The 16,165-nt window shown below is 40.0% G+C and overlaps 1 protein-coding gene across 1 annotated transcript; it reads right to left on the reverse strand.

Moving 5' to 3' along the window:
• Positions 1-966: 966 nt before the first annotated feature.
• Positions 967-7,151, reverse strand: alx1 (ALX homeobox 1). The gene is made up of 4 exons (XM_035790073.2): positions 5,713-7,151; positions 4,855-5,156; positions 4,222-4,350; positions 967-2,416 (listed from the first exon to the last, which is right to left on the reverse strand). The coding sequence occupies exons 1-4, from the start codon at positions 5,930-5,932 to the stop codon at positions 2,087-2,089; spliced, it is 981 nt and encodes a 326-aa protein (XP_035645966.1). The 5' UTR covers positions 5,933-7,151; the 3' UTR covers positions 967-2,086.
• Positions 7,152-16,165: the final 9,014 nt, after the last annotated feature.

Here is a 16,165-nt window from a genome sequence, read left to right on the forward strand (position 1 = left end):
TCCGAAGCCAAGAAAATTCCATCATTCCCATTATGATATGCGTTGAAATTGACCCAAGAATTAAGCTTCTCATCAAAGGACCCTTGTTTTGACACGTGTACTGTATTTCCTAGATAAAATACTCTGATGCATACTTTTTATTGGCAATAACCAGGAAGTGAAGTAGTGTCCCTTAGTGTCCCTAGGAAAACAAAGGTAGTGCAATGTCAAAGCATCTGACATAAATGACACTTAAATCACCATACTGTTCATATGGACAGGTTTTGCACGATGAGACGCTATCCGCTACAGAACAGACAGTGATCTCAGAGAGAGAGAGAAACACAAAGGGCTGACGTCAGCCCTCAGCAGAGGAGAAAGGCAGAGAACATGCTCCTGTTTCCATGTGGTGGGATAATAGGAATACATGTGACTATAGGGGGGAGAGGGGGATTAAGTTGGATAATAATATCAACGATTTATATTGTATCTGAAGAGATGCAGTGCCTGAAGTTTTTTTAATGATAATTCTAATTTCCATGTAGATTATACATATTATACTAGGTACGTCAATAGTTAAATTACAGTATATTACTGTAGTGTAACGCTATGGTTACATCCCTGTAAGGCAGATTATTCCTTGTCTACAATGAGTGACTCCTAAACCTTGTGAATACAATAAAACATAATCTATCACAATTGAGGTTTTTATTATCTTTTTATTTGATCATTTTAATAGAAATTATAATGACAAAATGTCTAACTGCTTCCTGTGCTGGGGCCTTGTAGCACAACACAGACACAGCTCATGAGGCTACATAGCTTTACCGCAAGGCACACTGCAGACATGTTAGTACGTCAGTCCATTTCATTTCTGTTCTGCTCTGAAAGTCCTGAGTGGCATACAGTAGAAGGTTGGGTTGTTTGTGACAAAACCAATACGTGCACAACCATTGGGGCAAAACAGACAAGATTGTTGACAACGTATATATTTAGTCTCCAAATGTTTATTAAAAACATAAATACATTTTCACAATGAGCAGTTGTCTCTCAGATACATTGTTACAGTTGTTGGTTAGCTAGCTAGTGAATGTTTTGCCATATTAGCATAGATGTGGCTTGAGTCAAAACAACTCGGAACAAGACATGATATCAATAACAAGACAACGAGCTGAAACGAGCCACCTACGATTCCCCACATAGCAGCTTTTTTGTCATTGTTGCTAGCTATCTGACCATCCAGAATCATAACAACACAGCCTTCTACCTCTAAGATGTGTGTGCATCGTTTTAGTGACTGTAGGGCAATGGATTTATAAAGCACAGGGAATTACAATATTCACACTGTCCTCAACTTATAGGACATACTATAGTTGATCTTTAGATGGATTATTTCCTGGACATACAAAGCATGCTTTTTATTTATTTATTTTATTTAACCTTTATTTAACTAGGCAAGTCAGTTAAGAACAAATCCTTATTTACAATGACGGCCTACCCTGACCAAACCCTAACCCAGACGACGCTGGGCCAATTGTGCGCCGCCCTATGGGACTCCCAATCACGACCGGTTGTGATACAGCCTGGAATCAAACCAGGGTCTGTAGAGTGACGCCTCTAACACTGAGATGCAGTGCCTTAGACCACTGCACCACTCTTAATGGAGTGCTCGAACCGGCTCAGAGTTTTCAAGTCACAGAGGGGTACATTTTCAGCAATGCATTGTTTAACATCGGGTGTTAACCTGAAAGTAAGTTTCATCTGTGTGTTGTGAACTGACATGCACTGCTCAACCTCGATGAGCAGACCTTTAAATCTTGAAGCAGTTAATCTCCTCTGACATTTGACTCTTTTGACCAACAGGTTCACAGTTTGTTGACTCCATGGAGAGGCTTCATATCTCTCCAGTCTTGGAGACAACCAGTCAGTTATCAGCATCTAGGCCTACATTATTTTGACTTCTGTATGTCCTCTTCAATCAATCAGTGTCACAGTCAGATTTCTGTCAGTCAACATTGGGGGTTATAAACGTGCGCAGTAGTAATGCTAAAGTTAGAGAGGCTGTGAGTCAGTCAGCTGGCTGGACATGCAGAAGAGACATTCACAATCACATGGCCCAGGATATGTTGGCCGCATGTTCCTTAGCCTTCATCCGCAGCACAGCAATGCTGGACGAGCGTCTCTCAAACTCGGGCTTGGTCTCGAATGGGTGTCCGTTGGGCGAGGGCGTGAGGAGGGAGTCGGCCGTGAAGAAGTTGTTGAGGGAGACGTGTCCAAACTGGTTCTGCTGGTTGGGGAAGCCCACGTACCCGTGGTCGGCTGCGGAGCGGGGGGAGTGGGAATACGAGGTGACACATGGGGGAGATCCACGGGGGAGCATGCAGGAGGAGACCACAGAGCCACTGGGAGCAGGGCTGGGCCACAGGTTGTTGGAGATCTGTGGAGTAAAATAAAACAGATCATTAATTATCTGGTTATTTATTATTCTACCAGAGAAGTTGATTGGTATTGGCTTTGATTATGAAGTGCTACTGATGTTTAGTATTTTGCCACTGTGAGGCCATAGGGAAATGTCCACATTGCGTTGAAGTTATTCTATTCTACAGTATATTGAGGGTAGTTTATTTTTATAAAGTGGTATCAGGCTACTTCAGATAGCCTAGAGCCGGAGCTTAAATGTCAGATTTCAGGGATGTGATAGAATATCAGGGGGGAGAAGGCTTCCAGTCCAGATGTCACAAATTGTATTTCTGATTAACCAGGAAAAAATCATATCTTAAGATCTGAACCCATCTGGTCACTATACTTACTATTCAGCATTTTCCCTACATGCTTAGACAAAAAAAGGTGCTATCTAGACCCCAAAAGGGTTCTAACTGCAACCAAAAAGGGTTCTCCCTGGAACCATAAAGGGTTATCCTATGGGGACAGCCAAAGAACCCTTTTGGAACCCTTTTTTCCAAGAGTGTACCACTGGGCTGGAACTAGAGTAGGCTACTGCCAAATGTTGGATTACAGACAAATTTAGCAAATACTAGAAAGACAATTAATTGTGGTGCTGGTGAAGATTGTGGTCTGGTTTGGTGGTTATAAGTAATGACGGTTTGTTAGCATTTATATTTTCAACTGGTTGCAAACAAAATTATTTCCTTAATATATTTTCAACTGGTTGCAAACAAAATTATTTCCCTAAACATATGACAATAGAGAGCATATCAGATATGACCTCAACCATCTATAAATATAGCAACAATTTTACACACACTTCAAATTTTAAAACCAATCCAGATCATGCTCTTTCATAGAAATGTCCATGTCCAACCCCCCAAAAATGTAACTCATGTTCCCCCTACAGTATGTACAAGGAAGAAATCATAAATTTTCAAATGGATTTAGTCATGGTCTGAATCAAACAGTAAGATATTGGGCATGTTTCAATCCACCACTTGGCGTCAGTGCCCTCTATAGTAAGTCATATATCTGGATAAACTATATTAAAGGCGATGGCTTTATTCAAGTGTTAATATGAGAAACATATGAGAGGGAATTCAGGCATGGATTTAGGACAGGACATTGGGAGTCTGGCTGTACGTCTTTACATCTTCAAAGCTAATCCTCTTCAACGATGTTAGTCTGTAAGAGTAGTCTATTTACTTCAAACGCGACTAACGCGTTCTACACCGACGGCGTGACCACACCCCAACTAAGGATTTTGATGGGTCAGACAAAGTTAAACATGTATCATTATTTACGGCTATGAAGGCTTTATACATTTTATTTTTGAGTAATGCTTTCTGGCAGCCCGTTATGGCTTTAACGTTTAATGTTGGCTTTCAAAGAATAGCCTACACAGTCTAGAGAAAAGTAAATATTTTCAGTGAAATCTGAGACGGAATCATTAATTCCAGTGGTTTGCCGAGATACCTTCTAATCAACTTTGGAAATCTTATCTGAAATATGGTGCATGATAAATCGAACCCGCCGTCAGAGTTGGTCAATCTATCAAGGGTTTGTTGCGGTCAACAGCACTCTCATCTTATTTATAGTCTAACCTATTCCATTTTGACGCACGACATGCTCCACAAATGATATTAGGTAATTATTAACAATAATTAGAACTTAGTATAGCCTACCAAAACTATATGTTTCATTTTAGATTATATGATTTTACAGAAGACGGAGACAAAAAAACGATTAAATAGTGGCAAATAAATTGTTGTTCTGGTGAAAGAGCAAACTTGCCTGTGAGTAACTGTCTGTTCTTGGCAACACTGATATGTCGTATGTGGCTGCAAAGTGACTTTTTGCCTGTTGAATCTGTCCATAACGTTCTCTTTTTCTCCACTTGGCTCTTCTGTTTTGAAACCACACCTAAAACGGGAACGAGAGATACAAAATAAGCAAACTTTGTCAATACAGAAATTGGTCAACATGTACCCTTCTTTTTCAGCGTTGTCTTAACCTATTACTCTGTTAGATTACATTTAGACCCAAGACACCAAGCCGTCACACAAAGCTATTATTTGTATTATAAATCAATGAATAACGCAGATGTTGCAAAAATATAGGCATATGCCATATTAAGTATTCGAGGTATATATAAAGAAATCGAGGATCAATTCTTAATTGACAGTAGTAAATCTTAAAATATGCTCAAAAAATATGGTTAAAAAGCCTAAATGGCCTGCATTGCACTACATTAAATAACCTTGGGCCTACTTATTTTGTACATTCTAAATACATAACACATTGTTTTAATATACCTAAAATAAGACCAAAGTGATCTCAGTAAGCTAAATGTGATGTTCCCGATTCTGTTCCTAAACAACGTGGCAATAGAACAACTGAAGGACAGTGAGAGTAGGTCTACATTACCTGCACTCTGGCCTCGGTTAGTTCCGTCCTCATCGCCAGTTGTTCTCTCACATAAACATCTGGGTAATGCGTTTTCTGAAACACCTTCTCCAACTCCTCCAGCTGTGCGCTCGTGAATGTCGTCCTGTGTCGCCTCTTCTTACTGCTCGATACGTTACTGTCACACTTGTCACCCATTTCGTCCAAATCCGTTTTCTCCTGACACGCCGTTACCGGCGAGGCCCTCAGATTGCAACAGTTGTCGATCGACCTTCCAAGGTCCGCGTGCAAGGTATCTTCCGTTTTCTGGACACCATAATTCGCTATATGAATGAAAAATAAAAGTATTATTTGTATTATAAATCAATGAATAACGCAGATGTTGCAAAAATATAGGCATATGCCATATTAAGTAATCTATGACAGATGAGTGAGGCTATAAATAATAGGCCATTGACGAATATATTTACATGAGATGAGATGTTGCATGTAGGCATATTTGTTATGTAACCTATATGCGGTGAATGTGAAATATTTTGCAGTACGGTTATATTAGTTTTGGTGATGTAAAATAATATTTTCAAAACCACAACTTAATAATGTCAGCCTATAAACATACTTCCATTCCTCATTTAAACAGGTAGATTTAAAATATGATCACATCTGCCCATTGCTCTTTCAATGTGTTGCTGGCCTGGCAATATAAAAAAAAAAAACTAAATTGCCGCAATTCAATAGTTTATGGATTTAGAGCAATAAGAACCACATAACATTAATGCATCGTAACACATCTCATAGCCTACCAATTTCAGTGACAGTTAAAAAATATATTTGGTAGCATTTTATGCATCGTGAGTGGGAAAGGTTCCAGTAACTAACCGTGTTGGTCTCCGCAAGGCGAGGACCGCTCCATTCGCGAGTGGTGCTCGCTGCTCTGTATCCCAAAGGCCTGCACACACTTGGGCGAGGTCTTGCTGTAGTACTGCACACTGTCCAAACTCTCCATAACTTGGTCCAGCGCGCCGCCAGAGCCCATGTAGTAGTCGCTGCCCTTAATCGCTTGACTTTTCAATGCGAATTTATCGTTCATGTATTCCATGATCTCCTTCCCGAGATCTCGTCGCTCACAGAACCTTGTCAACTGACCATAAATAAGTTCTGTCGACGTTCAACAAATTTGAAGAGCTATATCGGCTACCCCGATAACACAATAATTGTTCAAAGCCGTTAATATGTCTTGTCTTGAAGGCACTGTGGTCTCTTTATAACCGGAGGGAGAGGGGTTTCCTTGAAGAAGCCTCCCTCCCCACTTTTGAATATGGAGCAGTCAGAACTCCTCCCACCCGCACAGTCCAAACCAAACACACTTTAAGTGATTCTAGACCCTAGAATTGGGCTTAAAGGAAACAATCGAATTGACTTAAATTTACAACATGTTGAGCGACCCCAAATAAAATGGGGTAATGATGTATCTAGCCTACTGCAAGTTGAGACTGCACATACAATTTGTTAGAGCGCATGGAAACGGACATTGGTCTTAGACACTCACTTGATGGTCATTCCAGTTTTGGTTGAAATTATTGCTAATAAACTGAATAACTTTATTATCATGGCAATATATTTATGAAAATATTAATTTACATTGTGTAACAACTTTTATGATCTATTTTTAGCCTTAAAAACTATGCTTTTAAATGTGAAATGTTTTGTTATTTAACTAGGCAAGTCAGTTAAAAACAAATGTTTTATTTATTTTTTATTTATTTATCTAGGCAAGTCAGTTAAGAACAAATTCTTATTTACAATGACGGCCTAGGAACAGTGGGTTAACTGTTAAATGATTTTGTACATTGTCAGCTCGGGGATTTGAACTTGCAACCTTTCGGTTACTAGTCCAATGCTCTAACCACTAGGCTACCCTGCCGCCCCAATTCTTATTTACAATGACGGTCTACCAAAAGGCAAAAGTCCTCCTGCGGCGACGGGGACTGGGATTAAAAATAAGAAAAATAATATAAATATATTAGGACAAAAACACACATCACAACAAGAGAGACACACGACACTACACAAAGAGAGACCTAAGACAACAACATAGCAAGGCAGCAACACGTGACAACGCAGCATGGTATCAGTACAACATGACAAAAACATGGTAGCAACACAACATGGCAGCAGCACAACATGGTAACAGCACAAAACATGGTACAAACATTATTAGGCACATACAACAGCACAAATGGCAAGAAGGTAGAGACAACAATACATCACGCAAAACAGCCACAACTGTCAGTAAGTGTCCATGATTGAGTCTTTGAATGAAGAGATTGAGATAACTGTCCAAGTTGAGTGTTTGTTGCAGCTCGTTCCAGTCGCTAGCTGCAGCGAACTGAAAAGACGAGCTAAATGCTATACTTTCTCTACAAAATGGTGAATTATAGGCCGATGCAAATTGCTGGTGGGTCTTTTAGATACATTCTAGAAATTAAGACGGACTTATTTGTGTGTTTTGAAAGAGAGTTGTACATGCGCCCAATGTTGTGGTAATTCCTAAGGCCGACTGTATAATAATAATAACAAATTATGTGTATTCGATTTGCATTTGTATTGTCACGTTTCATCGCATTTCCGCAGCAAACACATTATGTTTATGCGAGGCTTTTTAATCTATTGAAATGCATTGTTTGGTTAAACATAGGCCTATTGTACATATTACAATCAGATGTTTTTTAAATCTATATCCTAACACATGAAGCATGCATGCATTATTTATTACACTGTAAACGCAAGAAATTGTAGTGTAGTTTAAGATGTTACAACATGTTAAGATGTTGTTGTGATGTGTTAACGGCTCTGTATGTGCACATTTTTAAAACGGGATTTTTTAAAAAGTCGACAATAACGGTGATCCTTATAGGATGATAAGGTGCTCAAAACTCAATGAATTTAGACCAATTTAATGCATCATATTTAGTAATAGCTCAAGTTTGCGTGTGCCTCAATTGTGATTCCAGTATTTCAGAGCTAATAGTTATGCAGTTACAACGTGCACAATTATATCACAACAGGACACTTTGGTAAAAATATATTTAACTTCAGGGAAACGAATTCATATGTTTACTGGGATGGTATTTACATGTCAATGGAATCTGTGTGTCGTGTCTCAATGTTCAGCAATGTTAATCGGATTTAGTGAGAATCCATGGAACTTCGAATTGGTGCAATAATAGCCTACCCACTGCAACTCGCACGAAACCATGTGGACAGCATATTTTTGTACGGATCTTTAACAAGCAATGCAATGCCCTGTCCAATTTAGCAGACCAAACAAAGACAACGAAAGTTAGGCTACATGTCAGTATGGACAGATAATTAGATAATTTACCTATTTACTTGTTATAGGACTGCATTCGTGGTATGGTTTTGATAACAACCACATGAGTGAATTTATATGTCAGGGAGGAACTATTTTGTGGACAAATGTATAGCCAATACTACTGATTATAATTTGATCCATATTGAGCAAAAGTGCGTAAAAAAGTGTGCATATGTGTGTGTGTGTGTGTTGTGCACGCGCGTATGTGATTCATTTTCCGTATATATTATATCTAACGATTTGGGGTGATAGGGGCCCAATGCAAACTATTGAACAAAGTCATAAAATAAGGCTATGCATAACCTTTGAATGAATTAAATATTGGCTATATTAAAGATACGTATAATAGTTTCCTGCAGAAAATTCTGCAGGACACCAAATAGTACATATGACCACCGTGCTTAAAAAACAACAGGAAGACAAGTTCCTCTCAATATAATGACAATAATTATATTGCCAAGAACAGAAACCATCTCCCCCTCCTTCCATCTCGTGGGCCTACCACCTGCCATGCAGACCATATTTAGCTACGGTTCGCTATCGGGTCAGTAATAATACCTGGGGTTGGATGGTGCCACTCGAGGAAAAATATAAATAAATATGAGTGCTCTTAAGTAGCAGGGGGGAGTCTTATTGGGCTTCTAAGGTGACCTCGCCATGCGACCTCATGCTGAGGAGAAAATGCGAAAAGTTCGCGGTGGTTTGGTCCGTAGGTGGGCGGTGGACTGAGAACTCCTGCCACAAGCCGCAAGTTCTTGAAAGTGGACATGATGTTGTCATTGCTGCAGGCTTGCCATAACAAAGGGTCGCATCTATTAATGAAATATTTTTAAAGTGAATTCAAAAACTAGACCCAGGATAAATTATGGTTGCAATGTTGGTTTATCTTTTGCTCAAAATAAAACTAGTTGCATGCACCGTCATTTATTAATTCCTTCAGAAATTAATCTAAATATCATTATGGTCAAAATTACGAATCGAATCGAGTAAAAAGTCATTGATTACACCAACAATTAATCAAAAAACAGCCTTGTTGAGCCTTGGTCTGAATAATAATAAACAATTGGAAAGTCACTTAAAAGACTGTAGCTGTAGCCAAAGCCACAGTGTGAACTCTTAACTTAGTGTCAGTGTTTTTGTCACTCATGTTCAAGTCTTAGATATACAGTATTACAGGCGACTCTCAAAATCAAAAAGAAACCAACGTTTATGTTTTTGTTGCAGCCTGCCTATACGATAAGCCATTTATATAGAAACCTCTCTCCAAATGTTTACAAAATGTTAAAACAATTGATTAATCCTCAGTGTTTGTTTTTGTTTTGTTGGTTTGTCTTTTGTTTTGCATGCTCACGCAGACAGACATGCCTAGAAACTCAGGCACTGAGTCAGTGTAGAATGTAATCTGGGTTCATGTACACAGGTCTTTACGGTCACTGGTCTAATTAAAATGATAATAAACCACTAGGTGAGCTTGCTGAGCTGATCCCAGATGTAGGAGAGATAGCCACTACCAATCAAAATACAAATCTATACATTCTTGGAACAAGTTCTCAAAAACGGAACATTTTGGAAAAATAGAAGAAAATAAAACTACACATTTTTAAAATATTTATAATGTTGACCATTTGTGCTACAATTCAAGTTTACCACACAAGTCAAGGTTAGAATTTCATGCAACACAACAAGGGCATACCTTTGTGTTGAATATTGGGGGGGGGGTTCAGGGTCAATGGGTTCTGGTGTCAACACTGAAAGCAATGCTCCTTCTAAATTGAGCACGTGCACAGGCGCACAGCTCCCCAGGGACTGCTGCACAGAGGAAATATTAGCCTGTGCAGAGAAGCACATATTTGAACTTTGCTGAACTTTCTAGTTTCTTTAACTTTAAAGGGGAACTTTAACTTGAACTTTAAATCAACTTTACCTTCCACTGTGGGAATTGACAATATTAGCCACTTTCAATGCAACATACCGAAACAAAACGAACTTATGCAAGATTTTTTTTTGTAGGCAGAACATACCAGAGTAGGATTCTATTGCATTGACAGGCACGACTCAGCCCATACTCTACAGACCGGTGCAGCATAACCAATCAGAGCTGCAGTATCCCTATATGCAAATAAAACATTGACATATATGAATCTGTGCCATTCACTTTGAACTGGACTGTGTTTACAGCATGAGTGGTCATGAGTAGATGCACATGTTTAAGATCAAAGCAAGAGCTGCATGTTGCCACTTGTGCACATTTGTCCATATTCTTTGCTAGTAAGCTTTATTAGTCCATGTATAGCACATTTCTAGTCAGCAATGAGGGAGTGGTTGCTTCCTACAAGAGCACAAAATGTGTGCATTTCTAGCCATCTTTGAAAAGCAAGTCAGGTAAAGAGCATTGTTGCTGTTTTAAAGAGGCAGTGTTGTATTTTGAGACAGGCTTGAATAAGCAAAGTAGCCAATAGGCAGAGGGTAGCATCATTTGTCTATTTCTCTGTAATGATCAAATAGCCACAGTAGTACTTGGCCACTGTTATAACTAACTTAAAGCGGGTACAGCCTCAGTGTTCACAGAAAACGCCGCCAATAATTGCACAGAATTTTCACAACTTCCAAGTTTTGGCTCAGCAGACCTGACATTTGCTCAGTACCGATTTTTTTAGGAAACATTGGTGAAATGGTTGTTTCTGATTAATTTCGAAGGGAAAATACGTTTAAAAAAATTCCTGATAATTTGGTCAAAATACCCCAATCACAACTGAAACGCCAATATTTTTCTATTTACTTTAAACTGTGTTCTTACTCGTAACAGTTCAGAAAGTCACCACCACACCACTTCTTTTAAATGTCAAAACCCATTATTCTACTTGTGTACCCTTTACCACACTTGGCTAGTACATGGTCTTGAATAACTCATTTCGAGTCCAGACACTTCTTACGTGGTTACACAATTTAATGTCAGTATTAATTCATAAAAACTTAAGTGACAGTCAAAACAGAACTGTTCAATATGGCTCAAGCTAGAAGAAAAATAAACACACACCTATTTAGGCGAGGTGCTGGCTAGCGGAGTAGAAAACTTGAAAATAAAAGAGAGCCGCACACTCTAGGAGCTCAGATGCAATATGGCTCAAGCAACAGACTTCAAAATAAACCAATCAGTATGGCGTCATGCTCAAGCAACGGACTTCAAAATACACCAATCAGTATGGCGTCATGCTCAAGCAACGGACTTCAAAATACACCAATCAGTATGGCCTCATGCTCAAGCAACATACTTCAAAATAAACTAATCTGTATGGTGTCATGCTCAAGCAGACTTTAAAATAAACCATCAAGCAACATACTTCAAAATAAACCAATCAGTATGGCCTCATGCTCAAGCAACAGACTTAAAATTAGACCAATCAGTATGGCGTCATGATCAAGCAACGGACTTAAAACATATATATAAACAACATATTGTCATTCACCATCAAGAAAAAAACATACACATTCAATAACCGGTTGCAACCTTATACAAAGGTGGGCATAGAGGGGTCAGATCTAAGGTCTGAAGTCAGTAAAATGCACTAAATACCTGTTTAAGCCTGTCACTGACAGAAACAACATTTGGGCATGTTGTTTTCCTATCTATGGTATCCAGCTTCTCTTGGTGGATACGACAGACGCAAAATAGTTCACGCTTTGGGTGCGTTCATAAATTCGCTCTGGATATCTACTCCAATTTCAGAGCGCTCTCCTCCTGTGTGCTAGAGCGCAGAATAACTGATTCATTTACGAACGCTCAACACCCCTTGAATATGGCCGGTGTCAGTAAACCTCGACTAAAATGCGTATTAAATTGTTGCCAGCAGCACAGTTTCAGTCACCAATGCTCTGGATAACATGAAAACAGCCTAACCAGCTCTGATAGGGCGAGTAAAATAGTCTCTAGTTTGTGTGGGGCGGCAGGTTGCCTAGTGGTAAGAGCGTTGGGCCAGTAACCGAAAGTTGCAGATCGAATCTCTGAGCTGACAAGGTAAAAAATATATCGTTCTGACCCTGAACAACGCAGTTAACTGATCCTCGGCCTTCATTGTAAATACACATTTGTTCGTAACTGACTTGCCGAGCTACATTAAAAAAGCGTAGTTAAATTGTTGCCAGCAGCACAGTTACAGAGATTGGCGATATGGATAACAGAGCCTTGTCTGGAAGACGTGTGCTTGACTGCGGTTCAGGTCAGAACGGTCAAAAATGTACCCTCTGAATTTATGAACAGACAATCTGACAAAGCTCTGAATTTACGAACGCCCAGTGTGTACTCTGGCACTACAAATTGAATGTTGTGCGCAGCCACTAAATAAAATCAGAATACAGGCAACAACATTTGTTATAGCTTGGTCTACAGTCAGCAAAGCTGAGGAGTTGAACCGATATCTCCAATCTCTGTGCGATGTTAATTGCTGTCCAACGTGCTTTACCAGAATTCCGTATAACTCAAATTCTCACCTGTTCGTCCTCTCCCTGCCTCAACATGGGCGGTGCTCTCTCTCACTATTTGAACCCTGACATAATCATATTACAAACATGACGGGGTTAATTTATTAACATGACGTATACCATGGCATTGTTGAATACTCGTTTCTGATTGACTTGAAATAAATTCTAGAACATGCATTATTTAAGTGATAATGCCCGAGAAGCAGTGTTCGGATGATATATTGGCACAGGTGTTGTTCGTCGAGGGCCGGCAAACCGTGCCAATATATCGTCCAAACACCGACATTAGCACATTTATACAACGGGTTACCAACATATTCACATAATGATTGACATATTTTAATTTAAAAGGTTATTTTGACTAATTTATTTAATCCTTCCACAATATATAGTCCCGGTCATTCGTTCTATCGGTTTGGTTGCAGGGACGCAACCCAGTTGTTCAGTGAATATGTATAGATAATAAACATAGAGTAGCAGCAGTGTAAAAACAAAGGGGGGTCCCGGTGGCCATTTGATTAATTGTTCAGCAGTCTTATGGCATGGGGGTAAAAGCTGTTAAGGAGCCTTTTGGACCTAGATTTGGTGCTCCGGTACCACTAGCCATGGTATGAAAGGGTTATAATCAACTCGTTGGTTTATGCGTTCTCTGGAAAGTAATGCAGCTCCATGGAAAGTCAGCTCCGCTAGCGAGTCGTGGAACACACCTTCCACGTTGTTCATTATTTTCCATAGAATGCATAGCTTTTTGTTGATTATCCCTTACTTAGATTCTGATTTTATTAACTAAATTATTGTTTTACTGTCTGGCAATAGGTATAGCTAGTTGGATGACGACATAGTACCAGTATACAGGGCTGGCGTTATGGGCCCGCCCTACCGTCCCTCCTTGCCCGTCCCCCAAAAATATTAAACTATAGATAATGTATTTGACCAAGATGTATGCCGACAGAAAGACGCATCAATCTCAGAGCGAAACAGCATCCCTCTGTCTCCATATGTGTAGACCATGTATGCTTTCTGGACAAAAGGAGTATGGCATGTCATACCCTTTCTGGCTAGACAGCATCAGATCCATGAGCTACATATACTAAGATAGAGGGGTGCTGTTTTGCTCGCTAGTTTCAGCAGAGAGGAAGAGGCGAAGCGAGATGGCTCGCTCTTGCGTGTCAGAATAAGCCCAATGCATTTCTATGGGCATAATATGCAGACCTAAACTTGTCACCTACATTCCTGCCTAGGACGATAACTTGCATTGTTAGGGCGGAGACAAATACAGATATCTGGTTTAGACACTTGCGAATTAGAAAGCAAAGTTGGCGGGTCCACTGTTCGGATGCTGGCTTCCCCTAAAGTAAATTGATGTCTTGCCAAAATTATACAATTACTCCTGTCTAAATAATTTAGCTAACGATAGCTCAAGCCAAGACAGATGGAAAGGGAGGCAGACAGGCAGAGTAGAGAGATGAATGCGATTGAAAGAACCTGAATTTTCGACAAGATATTTTCTACTGTTTTTATTTGTCAGTTTTAGGCCTATGTATTTCACTTAGTCGACGATGAAGTTTTCGGCACACTGCTCCATTGGCCTATAGCTAAATCTTTAGCAGCCAATGGATCACGGTATTATCAATGTGTCCATATGGCAAAGGCTGGTGCTCTTGCATGCACTATTTCAAGAGTGTGCACACAGGAGATTCCATAAAAAACGTGCCCACCTATAGAAATAAAATGCCCATCCAACTGATTCGTTCTGGTGCCGGCCCTGCCAGTTTATTATTACTTGTATAGTTAGATAACTAGCTATTCATTCATTTACTTAGTCTTCTGCATTCCACCCCCAAAATATCTTGTGTCCTGCACTTTTCTCCCTTTTGGCATTGGCACATCCATTAAGGGCACTAGTTACTTTTTTCCCACTAGGGTGAACACTGACTCATTGAGTGCTGATCACCTGAAACTGCAGTTGAAAAGGAGAATATCCAGATACTGTGCTAGTTTAGCTAACTAGCTAACGTAAGCCTTGCTAAAACAGCCAACCTAGCATTCTATCACTCGGTATAAAACTCATTTTACACAATATTATCTCATCACCAATAGTTTGCTAGTTACACAAGAACATAGGAATACATCTATAACATTTTCAATAACTTTTACTCGTTTATACATTTATACCTATAAGAGCCTGCGAATATAGCTACCCTCAGAGGTATCCTATGGAGCCAGCTGATCTACTCAGGGTTTTCTAAAGCTAACCAGCCTCAGTTAGTTTAAAATTCCAGTTCAGGCTTAATCCGTACTAGGACGGTGGATATTGCTGTCTGCCTGCCTCTAAACTCCAGCAGGCTTGTAACTGTGAGTGCATTGTTGCACATGGCTAGTCGAACGCCGAATTCTTCATGGGACACAATTCTGAAAAATGAATTCATTTCCATTGGTGAGTCAGTGACACATTTTCGTTTGTGCGAAATCAAAATGAAAAATAAATTATCTTGCAAATTCAACAGGCTTTGGTGAGAAACGGTCTTTATTTTGTTATTGTTAATGCCGACTTTATCAAAGCACTTTCTCCCCCACTCCTATCAATAAAATAATTGTATTATGGTCATACAAAAGTGTAACGTCTGTGAAGTTTAAAATACATTCTGTTATTTATATATGTGTAATTTAATATACACTGCTCAAAAAAATAAAGGGAACACTAAAATAACATGAAATATTCTTATTAAATACTTTTTTCTTTACATAGTTGAATGTGCTGACAACAAAATCACACACAAATTATTAATGGAAATCAAATTTATCAACCCATGGAGGTCTGGATTTGTAGTCACACTCAAAATCAAAGTGGAAAACCACACTACAGTCTGATCCAACTTTGATGTAATGTCCTTGAAACAAGTCAAAATGAGGCTCAGTAGTGTGTGTGGCCTCCACGTGCCTGTATGACCTCCCTACAACGCCTGGGCATGCTCCTGATGAGGTGGCGGATGGTCTCCTGAGGGATCTCCTCCCAGACCTGGACTAAAGCATCCGCCAACTCCTGGACAGTCTGTGGTGCAACGTGGCTTTGGTGGATGGAGCGAGACATGATGTCCCAGATGTGCTCAATTGGATTCAGGTCTGGGGAACGGGCGGGCCAGTCCATAGCATCAATGCCTTCCTCTTGCAGGAACTGCTGACACACTCCAGCCACATAAGGTCTAGCATTGTCTTGCAGTAGGAGGAACCCAGGGCCAACCACACCAGCATATGGTCTCACAAGGGGTCTCTGAGGATCTCCTCTCGGTACCTAATGGCAGTCAGGCAACCTCTGGCGAGCACATGGAGGGCTGTGCGCCCCCCCAAAGAAATGCCACCCCACACCATGACTGACCCACCTCCAAACCGGTCATGCTGGAGGATGTTGCAGGCAGCAGAACGTTCTCCACGGCGTCTCCAGACTGTCACGTCTGTCACATGTGCTCAGTGTGAACC

Source organism: Oncorhynchus keta, chromosome 17 (genome assembly GCF_023373465.1).
Source record: "Oncorhynchus keta strain PuntledgeMale-10-30-2019 chromosome 17, Oket_V2, whole genome shotgun sequence".
Taxonomy (NCBI): Eukaryota; Metazoa; Chordata; class Actinopteri; order Salmoniformes; family Salmonidae; genus Oncorhynchus; species Oncorhynchus keta.

Bases quoted from the DNA above. Each gene is read 5' to 3' on its own strand.
- alx1 (XM_035790073.2), bottom strand. From the start codon at position 5,932: ATGGAATACATGAACGATAAATTCGCATTGAAAAGTCAAGCGATTAAG. The intron at 5,157-5,712 runs GTTAGTTACTGG...TCATTCATATAG, and splicing joins GCCTTGCGGAGACCAACACG to CGAATTATGGTGTCCAGAAA. The intron at 2,417-4,221 runs GCAAGTTTGCTC...TTTACTCCACAG, and splicing joins GAACAGACAGTTACTCACAG to ATCTCCAACAACCTGTGGCC.